Source organism: Hippichthys cyanospilos, chromosome 4, assembly GCF_059441005.1.
Source record: "Hippichthys cyanospilos isolate Australia breed blue-spotted pipefish chromosome 4, RoL_Hcya_1.0, whole genome shotgun sequence".
In the NCBI taxonomy this organism is placed as follows: domain Eukaryota; kingdom Metazoa; phylum Chordata; class Actinopteri; order Syngnathiformes; family Syngnathidae; genus Hippichthys; species Hippichthys cyanospilos.
This window is the reverse complement of record NC_142372.1, coordinates 3840721-3856574: the sequence shown is the minus strand read 5'-3', so window position 1 is coordinate 3856574 and position 15854 is coordinate 3840721. Positions and strand designations below refer to the sequence as shown.

The 15854-nt window shown below is 36.5% G+C and overlaps 1 protein-coding gene across 1 annotated transcript in view; it reads right to left on the bottom strand.

Annotated features, from left to right (window-relative positions):
* Window positions 1–359: 359 nt before the first annotated feature.
* LOC148424320 (protein kinase C-binding protein NELL1-like) overlaps window positions 360–15854 on the bottom strand; it is a 155759-nt gene continuing 140264 nt past the window's right edge. Inside the window, exons 16-20 of the mRNA XM_088413686.1 lie at window positions 13716–13856; window positions 9120–9313; window positions 4587–4763; window positions 3250–3474; window positions 360–2027 (exon numbers count right to left, since the gene is read on the bottom strand). Coding sequence (XP_088269812.1) covers window positions 1977–2027; window positions 3250–3474; window positions 4587–4763; window positions 9120–9313; window positions 13716–13856 — 788 coding nt within the window. The 3' untranslated portion in view covers window positions 360–1976. The remainder of the gene's footprint in view (window positions 2028–3249; window positions 3475–4586; window positions 4764–9119; window positions 9314–13715; window positions 13857–15854) is intronic.

The following is a 15854-nucleotide window of genomic DNA, read 5'->3' as shown; positions in this document are numbered from 1 at the left end:
ATATGTATGTGATATATCTCATACGTATACGTATATATACATATACACACTACACACACAATATATATATATATATATATATATATATATATATATATATATATATATATGTGATATATCTCATACATATACGTATATATACATATTTATACACACACATATATATATATATATATATATATATATATATATATATATATATATATATATATATATATGTGATATATCTCATACATATACGTATATATACATATTTATACACACATACATATTTATACACACATACATATTTATACACACATACACATACACATATATATATATATATATATATATATATATATATATATATATATATATATATATATATTAGGTTATATATATAACTACAGCCTCTAAACTAGGCTGGTATTGAATGAGTTAAGTACTAAAGTAATCCATTGCTCTGTTAATCAAGTACTAAAGTAATTGATTCCTTTATATAATTAATGCTTGAGCAGCATTTTGTCCAATCGTTTGAGATTTACAAGACTTTTTTTCAAGCACTGAAAAAAGAGCCTGGGAAGCTGAAATTTCACCCAGATGGTGAAAACATGTCAAAGTTTAACATGGCATGACCATTTTACTTAAGTAGCTTAAGTAGTTGATTACTTGAGTACTTCAGTACCAATAATCACTTTGGGATTAAATTACCTAAAGTAATCCATTACGTTAAAAATATGTCTTTGGGACTGAATGAGTTCTTTTGAGCTGTGTTAACTTGTGTGTCATTCCAATATATTTGCATAGCTCAGATTTTTACTGGGATCACTGGCACAGGAAAAGTTATGATGAAAAAAAGAGACAATTTTTACCTTCAATGATTGTCCCGCGTGAGACAAAAGTTTTGGACCAAAGAAAAGACAGAAGATGGAAATGGAGAAGGTGAAAAAAAAAAACCCACAGCAAACTAGAACTTGTCTTGGAATACCAGACTCAGAAACTAAACTCTCAGAAAGAAATTTGGGACTTCTCAGGGACACGCTCACAAGAACGTTAAACCAAGCTCTAATCATAGTTTCTGGTTTCCGAGTTTATTTCCAAGTTTCTTTTCACAAGTTTAGTTTCCGAGTCTAGTGTTCTAATTCTTCACCTGACGTGACGGATTCAATTTTTTTTTTTTCCGACGGTTGATGTTTTCCTAAATAAATTACTGTTGACTCAAGAGCCTGTTAAAAGCTACGGAAACTCACTATTGCTCCTTGAGGTAAAAGATGGTATTGCACGCAGCAGGTCAGTGTGTTTACTTGATTGGATATTGCTGTGACATAGTTTGAATAATACCATAAGCTGTCTTAATATTTATTTCCCATCCATTTTACCCACCATTTGTGTGTTTTAAAGCAATGGTTGTCAACTTTTTTGCAGCGATGTACCCGTTTCAAAATATTGCTAAGCCGTAACCAGCGCAAAGCAATAAACTCATTCGATGCCAAAAACGTATTTTTTTTTTTTTTTAATTTTGTGAAAATGAGATTTGCTGCGCAGTCATTTTTTAATTTTTTACACCGGCCTAGTTTTGTTGACTGAAAACCCCAGAATTCGTAATCAGGCGATTGTAAACGATGCATTCAATAATGGTGCATTCATGTTTCCGACATTCTGTAAGAATTCTCAGCGACCAGGCTGAAACTCTTAAAACGAGCTGTCGGTGTCGCGTGTCTCGTCCGGGGCTCGAGTGATAACCCGAAATAAATATCGAGATGAAGACATACACACAACATTGACGTGAGAAGCTTCAGTCTTCGCCTCCTCGCGGTCACGATCCGCCCGACGGAAAAAAAAAACAAAAAAAAAAAACAACTCATCGTCTCAACCGGGGTGCGTTTGTATTTTCGATGGACGGGCGTTTGTCCAGAGAATCCCTCGGCGCGAGGCGCGGCGGCCGATGAGGGAAAGGTAGCGGGAGAAACGGCGGCCGGGAAGCGCCCGCGGCCTCAGTTGTTCTGAAGGCAGTCCAGATCCAGCGAACAGCAAACGTTTCCGTTCTGCGCCGGGTGGCAAACAACAAGTTCAATACCGCGGGAGTGACGTGGAGGAAATTGAGCACAAAACCTTCAAAATAATGCACCAGGCTTTTAAACTAATATAGTCAATCAATATATATTTTTATTATATATTATTCTATATTTATATTTTCTATATATATATATATATATATATATATATATATATATATATTTATATATAAATATATGTATATAAATATATAATATATATATATATATATATATATATATATTTATATATATATATGTATATAAATATATAATATATATATATATATATATATATATATATATATATATATATATAATATATATTTATATAAATATATATAAAAAAAAATATATATATATATATATATATATATAAATATATATAAATATATAAAAAATAAATATATATATATATATATATATATATATATATAAATATATAAAAAATAAATATATATGTATATATTTTTTATAAATTATATATATTTTTTATAAATATATATATATATATATATATATATATATTTTTTTTTTTTTTAATAGACCGCCCCTCCAAAATAAATAAATAAATAAAATTTTAAAAAAATTGACTGGTGTGTAGGTATCTTCAAAGAGGTGGCTTGTTGACTCAACTTTGTATGCAGCTAATCAAATTGTGACGTTTAGACAACCCCCTTAAAAAAAGTAAAAAAATAACTCATTCAATCCAAACCTTTCTTTTTTTTAACCTAATATTTTTTACATATTTATTTCAAAATGTCCAAGTATTTGGCTAAAGAAAGGCAAGTCTTACATGAATTAAATAGTTCACTTTAATCGATTAAGTACTAAACTAACGTAATCAATTAGGTAACCAACTTTGTTACTAAGACTACTAATTACTGAATTAATTATTAAATTATTTAGTACTAGCCCATTTCAGACCAAGAAATTGGAAAAAAAAATTATATATATATATATATATATATATATATATATATTATATATATATATATATATATATATATATATATATATATAACACATACAGTATATGCAGTATGTATGGAAAAACATACATATGTACACCATATATAATATAATATAATATAATATAATATAATATAATATAATATAATATAATATAATATAAATGATTAAACGTCTGGACTGATAGGAAAACATCAAAACGGATCTCATTGGCCGAAACAGGCAGGTGGCGCCATCTTACCTTACACACGCAGCTGGTGCAGGGCGAGTTAGGCATCCGCCAAGTGTCCCCGCTCAGGCGAGTGACGCCGGCGTGGTCCGAACACGTCGGCCGGACGTCGTGGGACGGGCCGTCGGCCAGGCAGGGGTCGGCGACGCAGCGCGGGCAGCACTCGCCCTCCGCCGCCGCCGTGTACTCGCACGTCAGCGTGGGGCAAATCAGAGGCCAGCAGTCCACTTCGCCCTCCTGGACGAAATAAAAACCAGTCGTGGAGCCATTACGCGCTCTCACAACATACCGCGGCCGGGTATTTAAAAAAAAAAAGAATCTTGAGTTGGCGCTTCGGATTGATGTGGAGATTCCGTGATTTGCCGTCCAGGTCACCTTTCATGTGCGTGCTCCATGGTAGGCGAAAAATTCTGAGTTTTTTCGTCTTGATGGGGACCGTGTTGATGGACCCCACAAGTTGAGACCTTTTTTGAGGGTCAAGACTAAGTTCGAATTGGATTTTGGTTTGAATTAGGAGCTAGGAAAGAAAATGATGAAAATTGGATATCCCGACTACATTAGGAAAAACCTTGTGTGAGTGTGCTCCTTTTTAGCGATATGGTGAGGACAAAATTTCAGCTCTCATTGTCTGTGAGAACCCTTTTGGTGGAGCCCACAAGTTCAGACCTCTTTACGAGGGTCAAGACTTTTTTTGTATAGGTTTCAACTAAATTTTGAGTGAGGTTAGGCAATCATTTGCGATGGTTTATTACAGGCATGGGCCCGTTAAGGTCTTGAATCCGGTCCGCCGGACTTGAAGGAATTATCTTTATTTCATTTCTACTATTTCATTATTTAATATCACTGATTTTGTTCATGAAATTTTCAGTTGTTGTAGGAGTCATTTCACTAAACAGTGAAATGCGTGGAACTTGAATATAACTGATTTGTTCTTTCTATAATATCCCATATTTTTCTTCCTGTTATGAGGCGAATTATCAAGACTCGATCCGTCTGCTCCTGGTCCGGCCCTTTTGTCAATTTGCAGAACCCTTTTGTGTCTCTCGAGTAGAAAAAGTTTCCCCTCCCGAAGGTTAGGGGCTAGGGAATGCATTATGTCACAAGAAAGTCCCCACTACGATAGAAACTCCACCTCCCGTGTTTGCCTTTGGTTGATGTGACACGTGGGGAGCAAGTTGCAGTTTTTACTGTCTTTGTGGGGGACATTTTGGTGGAGCCCACCTTTTTTTTTGAGAGCTTTGGTAGAGGTTAGACTATCTGTTGTAACGGTTAAGATTAGGGGCTAGGAAAAGTCAATGTGATGCGCCCACTGCAATAGAAAACCCCAGTGCGTGCGTGTGAGGGCTGACCATGCAGCGGCACTGCTGGCAGCCATAGAGCCAGGACGCGCCGCTCCGGTAGAGCGTGCGGCCGCTCTGGTCCAAACACTGGCTGCTGGGTCTGTTATCGCAAGCGGGACAGCAGAAGAGGTCCTCCCGCGGGTCCCCGCAGTCGCACGCTTTCCTCCGACAGTACGTCTGGCCGTCCTGAAAACAAGGCCACCCGCTTCAACGCCACTCCGGATTTCTTTCGCGACACTTTCATTCGTTTTTCTTCTGGGAGTGCTTGCTTTCATTCACTCTTCTTTCTATCGCTCTTTCCTACTCTTTCTTTCCTTCATTCCTCTTTGTTCCCTGCCTTTCTTTTGCTTTATTTCTTTCTTTTTTGTCTCTTTAGTTGTCTTTAGTACTCTTTCTTTCTTACTTTTTCTTTATTTCCTGTCTTTCATTTATTTCTTTCTCTTTAACTTCCTTCCTTCAACTCTTACTTTTCTCTTTATTACTCTTTCTTTCTCTGTCTTTTCTTTTTTCTTTTTCCTTCCCTCATTTGGTTCTCCTTTCTTCCTCTGGCCCATCTTTCTTTTACTTTTCTGTTTTTTCACTTTTCTCCCTTTCTTTCTTTCTTTCTTTCTCTTTAGCTTCCTTCCTTCAACCCTCTTTTCTTTTACTTTTCTCTTTCTTTCTTCCTTCCCTTCTTCCTTTTTCTTTGTCTTTTTTCTTTCTTTCGCTTTAGCTCCCCTCCTTCAACCCTCCTTTCTTTTACCTTTCTTTTTATTACTGCCTTTCTTTCTTTCTTTCTTTCTTTCTTTCTTTCTTTCTTTCTTTCTTTCTTTCTTTCTTTCTTTCTTTCTTTTTCCTTCCCTCATTCGGTTCTCCTTTCTTCCTCTGGCCCATCTTTCTTTTACTTTTCTGTTTTTTCACTTCTCCCTTTCTTTCTTTCTCTTTCTTTCTTTCTTTCTTTCTTTCTTTCTTTCTTTCTTCCTTCCTTTCTTTCTCTTTAGCTTCCTTCCTTCAACTCTTTTCTCTTACTTTTCTCCTTTCTTCTTCCTTTCTTCATTTTTCTTTCTGTCTTTCATTTTCTTTCTCTTTTGCTTCCTTCTTCAACTCTTTTATTTTCTTTTTATTACTGTTTTTCTTTCTTTCTTTGTCTTTCTCTTTAGCTTCCTTCCTTCAACTCTCCTTTCTTTTACTTTTCTCTTTCTTTCTTTCCCTCTCTTTCTCTCTCTTTCTCTCTTTCTTTCTTTCTTTCCTTCTTTTTATCTTCCTTCCTTCAACTCTCCTTTCTTTTACTTTTCTTTTTATTACTGTCTTTCTTTGTCTTTCTCTTTAGCTTCCTTCCTTCAACTCTCTTTTACTTTTCTCTTTCTTTCTTTCTTTCTTTCTTTCTTTCTTTCTTTCTTTCTTTCTTTCTTTCTTTCTTTCTTTCTCTTTATCTTCCTTCCTTCAACTCTCCTTTCTTTTACTTTTCTTTTTATTACTGTCTTTCTTTCTTTCTTTCTTTCTTTCTGTCTTTCTTTCTTTCTCTTTAGCTTCCTTTTTACAACTCTCCTTTCTTTTACTTTTCTTTTTATTACTGTCTTTCTTTTTCTTTCTGTCTTTCTGTCTTTCTTTCTTTCTTTCTTTCTTTCTCTGTCTTTTCTTTTTTTTCTTCCCTCATTTGGTTCTCCTTTCTTCCTTTGGCCCAACATTCTTTTACTTTCTCTTTTTTTCACTTTTCTCCCTTTGTTTGTTTGTTTCTTTCTTTCTCTTCAGCCAATTATTTTGAAGGGCAATTTTGTAAGATGATGTGTAAATATAGCGAAGGGAATGAAGCGTAAACACGCAGTATTTTGTTACGGCGACTATCCCAAACGAAACGCGGTCCCTAAGGCCCACAAATAGCGAGGGTTGGAAATATATTGAGTGAATTTCTGGACACTGTCCCTATATCTTCCACTCCACCTGCTAAAAACTTAATGGTTGGTTTTACACAGAACAGCAAGCAGTGTGCGGCTCAGGGATAGCTGCGCAGCGCGGATATAAAAATGTTACAAGAAAGGGCTGTTGGAAAACGTACGAGGGCAATAAAATCACTCTGCATACCATTAAAAGGTAACGCCGAGCCAACCTTTTATCTCCGCATATTGTCCCGCTTCAGGAAGTATGAGGTCAATTCTTACGGCCTGGGTCTGGAGCCCGCCGGGGAATTACAGACAATTGTGGTTTGTGCGCAAATGCGTACATTCCGAAACCGGCTTGTGATTTTCCGGCGAATCGGCGCCGCGGATTTATCTTATTAAAAAAAGCCTCATAATGAATACGATGACTGCGAATGAGATGTTCGCATGAATAATTGATGGCATGTGTCGATTATCGCCTTTGTCGGAGATGTTCTTTTACGTGGGTTATTTGATTTGGCCATTTTGTAACTGTGACGTTTGCGCCAAAGGACTCTCTTTATATTCCGATGGATTGTGTTGACAACTAGACGCGCGTGTGTAAACAAGGATTGCCTTGCATCATAGTCCACCTTGCCTGAAAACAAAATACGACACGCAGCTTCGCAGTCAACCATTTAAATGCACGTTTCCATATATGGACAGAAACTTATCGCAAATCCAAACGTTAAATTGTCCTTTTTTTTTGGATTCTATCGGAATGTGTGACCGCGACAGGATTAAGGGATATTAGGCACGTCGATGTTATATTCTGACGGTGTGATAACCTTGAGCAAAAAAATTGTGATACCACAGTCGTAAAATTACAGCTCTGAAAAGTACATTTTCATTAGTTGAATGCATAAAAAGGCATTTTTCCCATCACTGAGCGCTATTTAGTTTTCAAACATAAAAACGGTCCATTAGGCTATTGCACCAAGTTAAATATGTATGTATGTGCGCATTTAAATATAAATATAAAAAAGTTAATGAATTTGTCATTAATTTTATCTCTTTTTAGCAAGTCAAAGTGTCTAGTCGCTTACAAGTTATTTTTAGAATAGACTCGCCCATGTCTACTCACTCGACGCCAAAAAAGAATGCAAGGAAAAAAAAATATTATCTTCAAAGAGGTGGCTTGTTGACTTAACCTTGTATGCAACTAATGTAATTGTGTGTGTGTAATTGTGTGTGTGAGAGAGATTGCTAAAGAAAGCTTTAAAAATGACATAAGACTAAATTAAATGATTTTAAATTTAAAAAAACTTGCAAAAAAATGTGTTCTTAATGACCAACAGTATGTTTGAAATATAATGGTAGGTCTAGTTATCATGAAATGATATTACATGGGGGGGTGGCACTCCTCCGGAGGCTGCCATGTCAGTTATAGCGACGGACAATGGTAAGTGCAGCGCCTCCTGCTGTCCGTAATGAAAAACGCTCGAAATTTTACACACTGTCTCTTTAAAAAAGAAAAAACCTTTGAGATTTTTTTTTTTGGTCCGGCACTTTGTTGAAATCTGACATGTGGGTGAAATTTCAGCTCCCTAGCATCTCCTTTTCGAAACGTCAAAGAATTGGGAGAAAAATACCGCACCAAAACTGAACATTTGTCGAAACTTTGAGTTTTTTTTTTTTTTTGGTCCGGCACTTTGTTGAAATCTGACATGTGGGTGAAATTTCAGCTCCCTAGCGTCTCCTTTTCGAAACGTCAAAGAATTGGGAGAAAAATACCGCACCAAAACTGAACATTTGTCGAAACTTTGAGATTTTTTTTTTTTGGTCCGGCACTTTGTTGAAATCTGACATGTGGTTGAAATTTCAGCTCCCTAGCGTCTCCTTTTCGAAACGTCAAAGAATTGGGAGAAAAATATCGCAACAAAACCTGAACATTTGTCGAAACCTTTGAGATTTTTTTTTTTGGTCCGGCACTTTGTTGAAATCTGACATGTGGGTGAAATTTCAGCTCCCTAGCGTCTCCTTTTCGAAACGTCAAAGAATTGGGAGAAAAATACCGCACCAAAACTGAACATTTGTCGAAACTTTGAGTTTTTTTTTTTTTTTGGTCCGGCACTTTGTTGAAATCTGACATGTGGGTGAAATTTCAGCTCCCTAGCGTCTCCTTTTCGAAACGTCAAAGAATTGGGAGAAAAATACCGCACCAAAACTGAACATTTGTCGAAACTTTGAGATTTTTTTTTTTTGGTCCGGCACTTTGTTGAAATCTGACATGTGGTTGAAATTTCAGCTCCCTAGCGTCTCCTTTTCGAAACGTCAAAGAATTGGGAGAAAAATACCGCAACAAAACCTGAACATTTGTCGAAACCTTTGAGATTTTTTTTTTTTTGGTCCGGCACTTTGTTGAAATCTGACATGTGGGTGAAATTTCAGCTCCCTAGCGTCTCCTTTTCGAAACGTCAAAGAATTGGGAAAAAAATACAGCAACAAAACTGAACATTTGTCGAAACCTTTGAAATTTTTTTTTTTTGGTCCGGCACTTTGTTGAAATCTGACATGTGGGTGAAATTTCAGCTCCCTAGCATCTCCTTTTCTAAAGAATTGGGAGAAAAATACCGCAACAAAGCCTGAGACAATCACCATCCAAACCAACGTAGCACTTTTCATGATTCCGATGCTGTTTTTGTACCTTGCAGGAACAAATGGTGCATATGTCATAGCTGGGTTTCCAGTCCTCTCTGTTCCTCCTGATGCCCCCCTCCTGCGGGCAGTCCCCGGTGCAGCCTGGACCCGATGCACACACGCAGTCGTAGCTTCCCGGCAGATTGACGCACACGCTGTTATTCCAGCAGGTGTGCTTGTGCAAACTGCACTCGTCGATGTCTGGGAGGCGGACGGAAAGAAATTCACAAAAGGCCTGCGATGCCAAGGCAGAGATTTTGCCTTAAAAAAAAGCTACAAGTGGATGCTTTTATGACAGCGTGGGGATTGAAAGAATTAAACAATTGGGACTGAACCCCGCTGCTGATTCAATAGGAAACATGTGAGTACCGTATTTTCCGCACCTAAAAGCCTTAATTTTTTGAAAAAGCTGATGGTGCGCCTTATAATCCGGTGCGCCTTATATATGTGACCTGTTTCTTTTGTGTGTTTACAATTGAACAAGGTTGCTCATATTGACAGAGTTATTATGCTATTGAGAGTTATTATTTAAGTTATTATTGTTATTACTTTGAGTGTTTCTATATTGTGATTGAAAAAGAAAATATGTTATTAATTGAGGGTGCGCCTTATAATCCGGTGCGCCTTATAGTGCGGAAAATACAGTACTTTAATCCTCCCACATCCAAATCCACAATATTTTTTCCCCAATTACATAGTTGCTGTCTTAAGTAAAAGAATGATTTTTTTTCATTGGTTTACACTCAGCAAGTCCGTTAGCTGTGTTGCCCTGTGTGCCATTTTTTCCCCATTTTTATTTACTTTATTTATTTTAGTCTATTGTTATTATTATTTGCAAGTTTCAAGCCTTGAGTCCTTGTTAATATACTGCTTGTTTCAAAAATTAGCAGTAAATAGACATGTTTGACCAAACACCATGAATAATCATGAGTTGGATTTTGACCAAAATAATCATGATTATTATTTTGCCCATGTTCATGGAGCCCTATGGACAATGCCAAAAAAAGCCATTCGATTCTATTTTCTTCTACTCCAATCAATTCTACCAATTTGAATTGAGGGTAATCATGTTTTTACTTTGTTCGCTGTTTCCGTTTTGCTTTTAGCATTTTTTTTTTTTTTGAGCGGGCAGCGCGCGGGCGCCTGCCTCGGCTCAGCTGTAGTCATTCCTCAATTTCATTTTCTTTAGTCAAACCAAATGTGACATCCTGCCCAAATGGCGGGCTCGGCTCCATCTGCCGTTTGAATTTAACCCGCTTTTTTTTCCCAGCTAATTGCCACCCTGATGTCGGCCTTTCATAATTTAACGCAATGGCGGAACGTTCGGCGAACCGCATGGATTTTGTCGGGCAAAGTTTTGCTCGTGTCGTAGCCATGACGATAGCGCCGAACAAAGACAAAACAGCGCGGCGGAAGAAGGCATTGTTCCTCCCGCGTTTGCCATTAGTCGCTAGGACATGCACCTCCGCTGCTGAAGGATTAACGCTCGTCATGCTACGTTCGGCGCATTCCGCCAGAAGCCGCTCGCGGATGACGCGCGCGCACCCGGGACTGCAACACAAAAGTCATTAGGCGAATGCAGCTGAGCCAACCGAATGGAAAAAAAAAAACCCTCAGTAACGGGCGCGCCGACACAATTGGAATACACATCTCGTGCGCATGCCGTACAAATCCGACTGCGGGAGTACTTGCGGTATCCAGAAGCTCTGTATTTGCAAATCTAATCTGTTTAGCGCTATGAGCCTCCGTAAGGAAAGGTCAGGTCAATTACAAGCGACGAGGAAGGGTTATCCATACATTGTTATGCAGGGAACTTCGGTCGGCTAGTTCTTTTCTTGAAACCAAGAAGGTTAACAACCTCGGTTAATACAAACGCCGCTAAGAGCTAAATGATAAACAAAGAACTTAACCTGGAAAGGCAGTGCGGACTTCCAGATTAAGAGCAGTCTTTCAAAATAAGATAACACAGGTACGATGCAAACCGGAGCGCTTGAAGAATTCTCAACACAGAATAAATCCCATCTTGATGCCCCTGTGTGTTAACACGGATGGATTCGGACGTTGGTTCGGTCCGCTTGCTTCTTTTTCTGAAGATAATGTGCTACAACCTATCCTATGTTGTCGTATCAGTGGAAACCCAGGTCAAAATGGCTGACCTCTGCCCTAGGACTACATGAAGGCACACCGTAATTTCTACACTAGAAATTAACTACTTTCGGCAGTCATTTATTTATATTATTATTAATAATAATAATAACAATAATAATAATTTTGGGATAATTATTGTTCATGAGTTTACCAAATTTGCAACAATAAGCATCAAGCGGTTGTGTAGCGATGTTGCACCAAATTGGGTCATCTCAGAATATTGCATTAATCCTATCTTTCAATACATTCCAATTATAGTTGACTGAATAAAGATGAATCGATTCATAAATTTAGTTTCATGTTTAGCGCCCCAACATATATGGTGGCCGCGTATCTGTATATCAAAGACGAAGCGTCGTCTTGGCCCACGCTGCCGGAATGGAAAATATTGGAAACCCAATCAAATTCCATTGATTGTTGCATGCTGCAAAGGCACTGATTTATGAATTATAGAAAATGCATTGAATTGCTCCGGAATGTGCCTTCACAGCAAGATGGTTCTGCATTCCAATTTCACCACTGAATTTCCAAGTAGTAGCAAGAGTTATCGGAAACACCGACTTGAAAAAAAAAAAAACATCGGGTGAAAGGGTAAAAACAATAAAATGTTTTTTAATACATAAAAACAGCCAAACATGGCGAGAACTTCAAAATAATCCGTACCAAATTATATCACGACACGAACGCCTTAAATACCCGTTTGTACTGATCACTTTATGTACATAAATATGAATTGTCAAAAAGTCAAAAAATCAGTTCATAATCAAAAAAGTGATGGTAAATATCAGCAGACAAGCCAACTAGTTTGCCTCCTTTTTTGTTTACATTTCAAAGCTACGTTTACATTTGCACGCTAGCTTGTTCATTTTCTGTATGCTGGATAAAAAGGAAACATTGTGAAAACCCGGAAAATATATACTAGGCGTTATTTTACAGTAAACTACAAATAAACTAACTTGCATTTATTAAGTTCAAACTTCCTGTGCATAGTGATAATGTTTATTTTTAACATATTTTTCAGCGGATATTGATTGCCATATGCGTCAGCCTCATGTTTAAGAGATGATTGCAAAGTTGTGTACCTTCATTATTTCCTTCCAAGTATACTGTACAGACATATTTTGCACTTCTTTTAATGAAGAAATATTGAGTCATGCTGATGAAATTGCTTACATACGGGAATAGACACGAATGCCGGGTAAAAATTGCAACGTTTTCAAATTGCTGTTGCGACTTGGGAAAAATAAAGTCCAGATGATAACTTTGTCGAATAAGTTTGAAAATCACCTGCTAGAGTAGAGTTATATGCACAAATATTATTCTAGCGTTGTTACGTTTATGACATATTTACAGAATCCTAGAATTGGGAACTTGAGGAATAATGTGTCTTCAAAAGGGAGATTTTTCACAATTTTTTCTTTCGTTTTTGCATGTTTATAACGTGCATATGTTTCATTTCATCCAAAAAATTTTAATATCACAAAGAGGCAATTCAAGGAAACATAAAAAAAATTATATATGTATATATATATATATATATATATATATATATATATATATATATATATATATATACATATATAAATATATACATATATACATATATATAAATATATACATATATACATATATATAAATATATACATATATATATATATATATATATATATATATATATATATATATATATAAATATATAAATATATATATATATATATATATATAAAATATATAAATATATATATATATATATATAAAAAAAAAATATATATATATATATATATATATATATATATATATAAATATATAAATATATATAAATATATATATATATATATATATATATATATATATATATATATATATATATATATATATATATATATATATATATATATATATATATATATATATATGGGGAGGATGGAACGGGATGGAATCAGTTGGGTGAGAGGATAGGTTGTACCACATTATTTTCAGAAAAAGAAGCAAGCAGACCGAACCAACGTCTGAATCCATCAGTGTGTGTGTTTTTTGTTGTTGTTGTTGTTTTTAAGCCTTGGAGTCTGAAAAGAATGGCGTCCACATTCATTCCAGTTTAAAGCTTTACTCCTGTAAAATAATCCATTTTTTTTTCCTTTTCTCATGGCTGTGTTCGACGCAGATGCGAGCGCAGCATTCGGCATTGCTTTTATTCTTGTTCTTGTTGCTCGCATCAAATTGGAAGCGGGACAAACACATCCACTTGATTTTCAATGCCGCGCGCACGCCTCCTTTCAAGTAGATTGCGCGGAAGGACGGCAAATAAAAGTGACAATGAGAAACGGGGGGGTGTAAAAGTATTCGCAATTGCGATCGGATCATGAAAGTAATATACGCGTTGGCAGGGGCCGGCCGGCCGTTATTTTGAAGCGGCGATAAGACGCGTTTTCAAACCGGATGTCTGGCTACTCACCGACGCAGGAGCTCCCATCAAGCAGATAGGAGCCATTGTCATGGAAACCGCTTCTGCATTCACAGTGGTACCAGCCAGGGAGGTTGACACAGCGGGAATGGTTGTGACACTCAATCAGCCCTTCTGCACACTCGTTGATATCTGAGCGCGCGCGCACACACACATGCAAACACGCTTGATTATGAACATGAAACATCTGCGCCGCTCGCTTGTCTTGCCTGCTCGCAAGAGCGAGGGCTAATCCTATCAAAGAGCCAAATACTGTCACAAGACTGGCACCGGCCCGCCGTCTTGCCCACATGAGATGCCGCCCATCACAGCGGGGATGAAAGCATGCACACTCCCACATTTTTTTTTTTTTTTTAAACCCCGGCTTGCTTTGTTTCTCCTCAAGTGGAGTAAATACTCGCGCTCGGTCTTAACTCCTTCTCGGGAGAGCGAAGCTCTCTCATCCATTATGGATCATGTGAATTCTGCTGCTCGTCTGCACTTCTTTCCCTCCCGGCTAGAAAAGACGACCCGCTCGCACACCCGGGTAGTAAAAAGCATGACCTCCAGTCAAGCTTTCAATGGCTTAAATGCAAACGTGGCCAAAGAGACAAGAAGGTCCTCATTAGTGTCCACATTCGTGTGTGAGCGTGTGGAGGGGGGAGGAAATAAATTAGAGTTTAAGGGGGAAGTAAGGGCAAATATTTTCTTTACAATAATTTGTTCTACACACTAGTCTGGTGCTTCTCAATTATGTTATTGCTAGCCCCCCCACACACACACACACACACACACACACTCGACGCACTGACTATATATCTATAAAATCTATATATCTATAAACTTTCATTAGTATACTTAAATCTGTATCCTATTTTGAATTAAAAGAAAAAAAAAATATTTGCACTTTCAAGATCTGTTATTTTTTTGTACAGCATTTATGCGGGTTACAGCATAGTCTAAAACTGAAAAAAAATAACCGTATATATATATATATATATATATATATATATATATATATATATATATATATATATATATATATACACGGTTATTTTTTTCAGTTTTATTTTTTTCAGTTTTAGACTATGCTATAAAAAAATAACCGTATATATATATATATATATATATATATATATATATATATATATATATATATATATATATATATATATATATATATATATATACGGTTATTTTTTTTCAGTTTTAGACTATGCTGTAACCCGCATAAATGCTGTACAAAAAAATAACAGATCTTGAAAGTGCATATTTATATTTTTTCTTTTATATATATATATATATATATATATATATATATATATATATATATATATATAAAAGCCTTTTCCCTGGGGTCGTGATCACGATTAAAATTCGATGAATTGCCCTAGCTGTAAACTGTATAAGCCCTGGTTAAAATTAAAAGTACTATTTGCTGAAAGTTGATTTAAATAGTTAGAAAAATCTACACTTTTAGGTATCCTTATACAATTTTCATAGATAATGGTCTCATTTATAGTCACCGCAGCGAGTGGAGGTTCTACTTTTTTTTTTCAATCTTAGGGGGGTGGTGTCTTTGCAAAAAATAATTGCGTAGCATGGTGCTAAACTAACGTTCTAATTAATATTGTGTTTGTGGAAAGTTTCAGCCACTTTGATGCACTTCAAACTACTTTTTTTTCAGATTGGAAATAAGCTGTAACCTGTATAAATCCTTGTAAAAAATTTGCTGAAATTTCAATGGCATTTTTCTTAATGTTAAAAAGGACACAACTTAAGATATCCTTCACCAATTTTGATGGATTATCTCATTTATCGTCACTACCGGGAGTGGGTGTCCACGAAACGTTTTCTCTTTCCTCGGGGGCGCTTTGCAAAAAAATAATTGAGAAGCACAGATTTAAGAGGATCCTGAAAACGACTAGACTAACCGCGCGCGCAAATTATAGTCAAAACATTGATGCCTCTCTGAAGTACAGTCACAGGCTTGGTAAATGTTCCAGAAAGACACTTGGCTCAAGCTGGACTTTAGTTTGTGCTGTTGGCCTTCTACACAGCGCAGTAATATGTGTCAGATGCCTGGGGGGCTGCCCTCTATCGCTCCCCCGGGTCACGGATGAATCCGTGCATTCCTTTTCGTTGACCGAC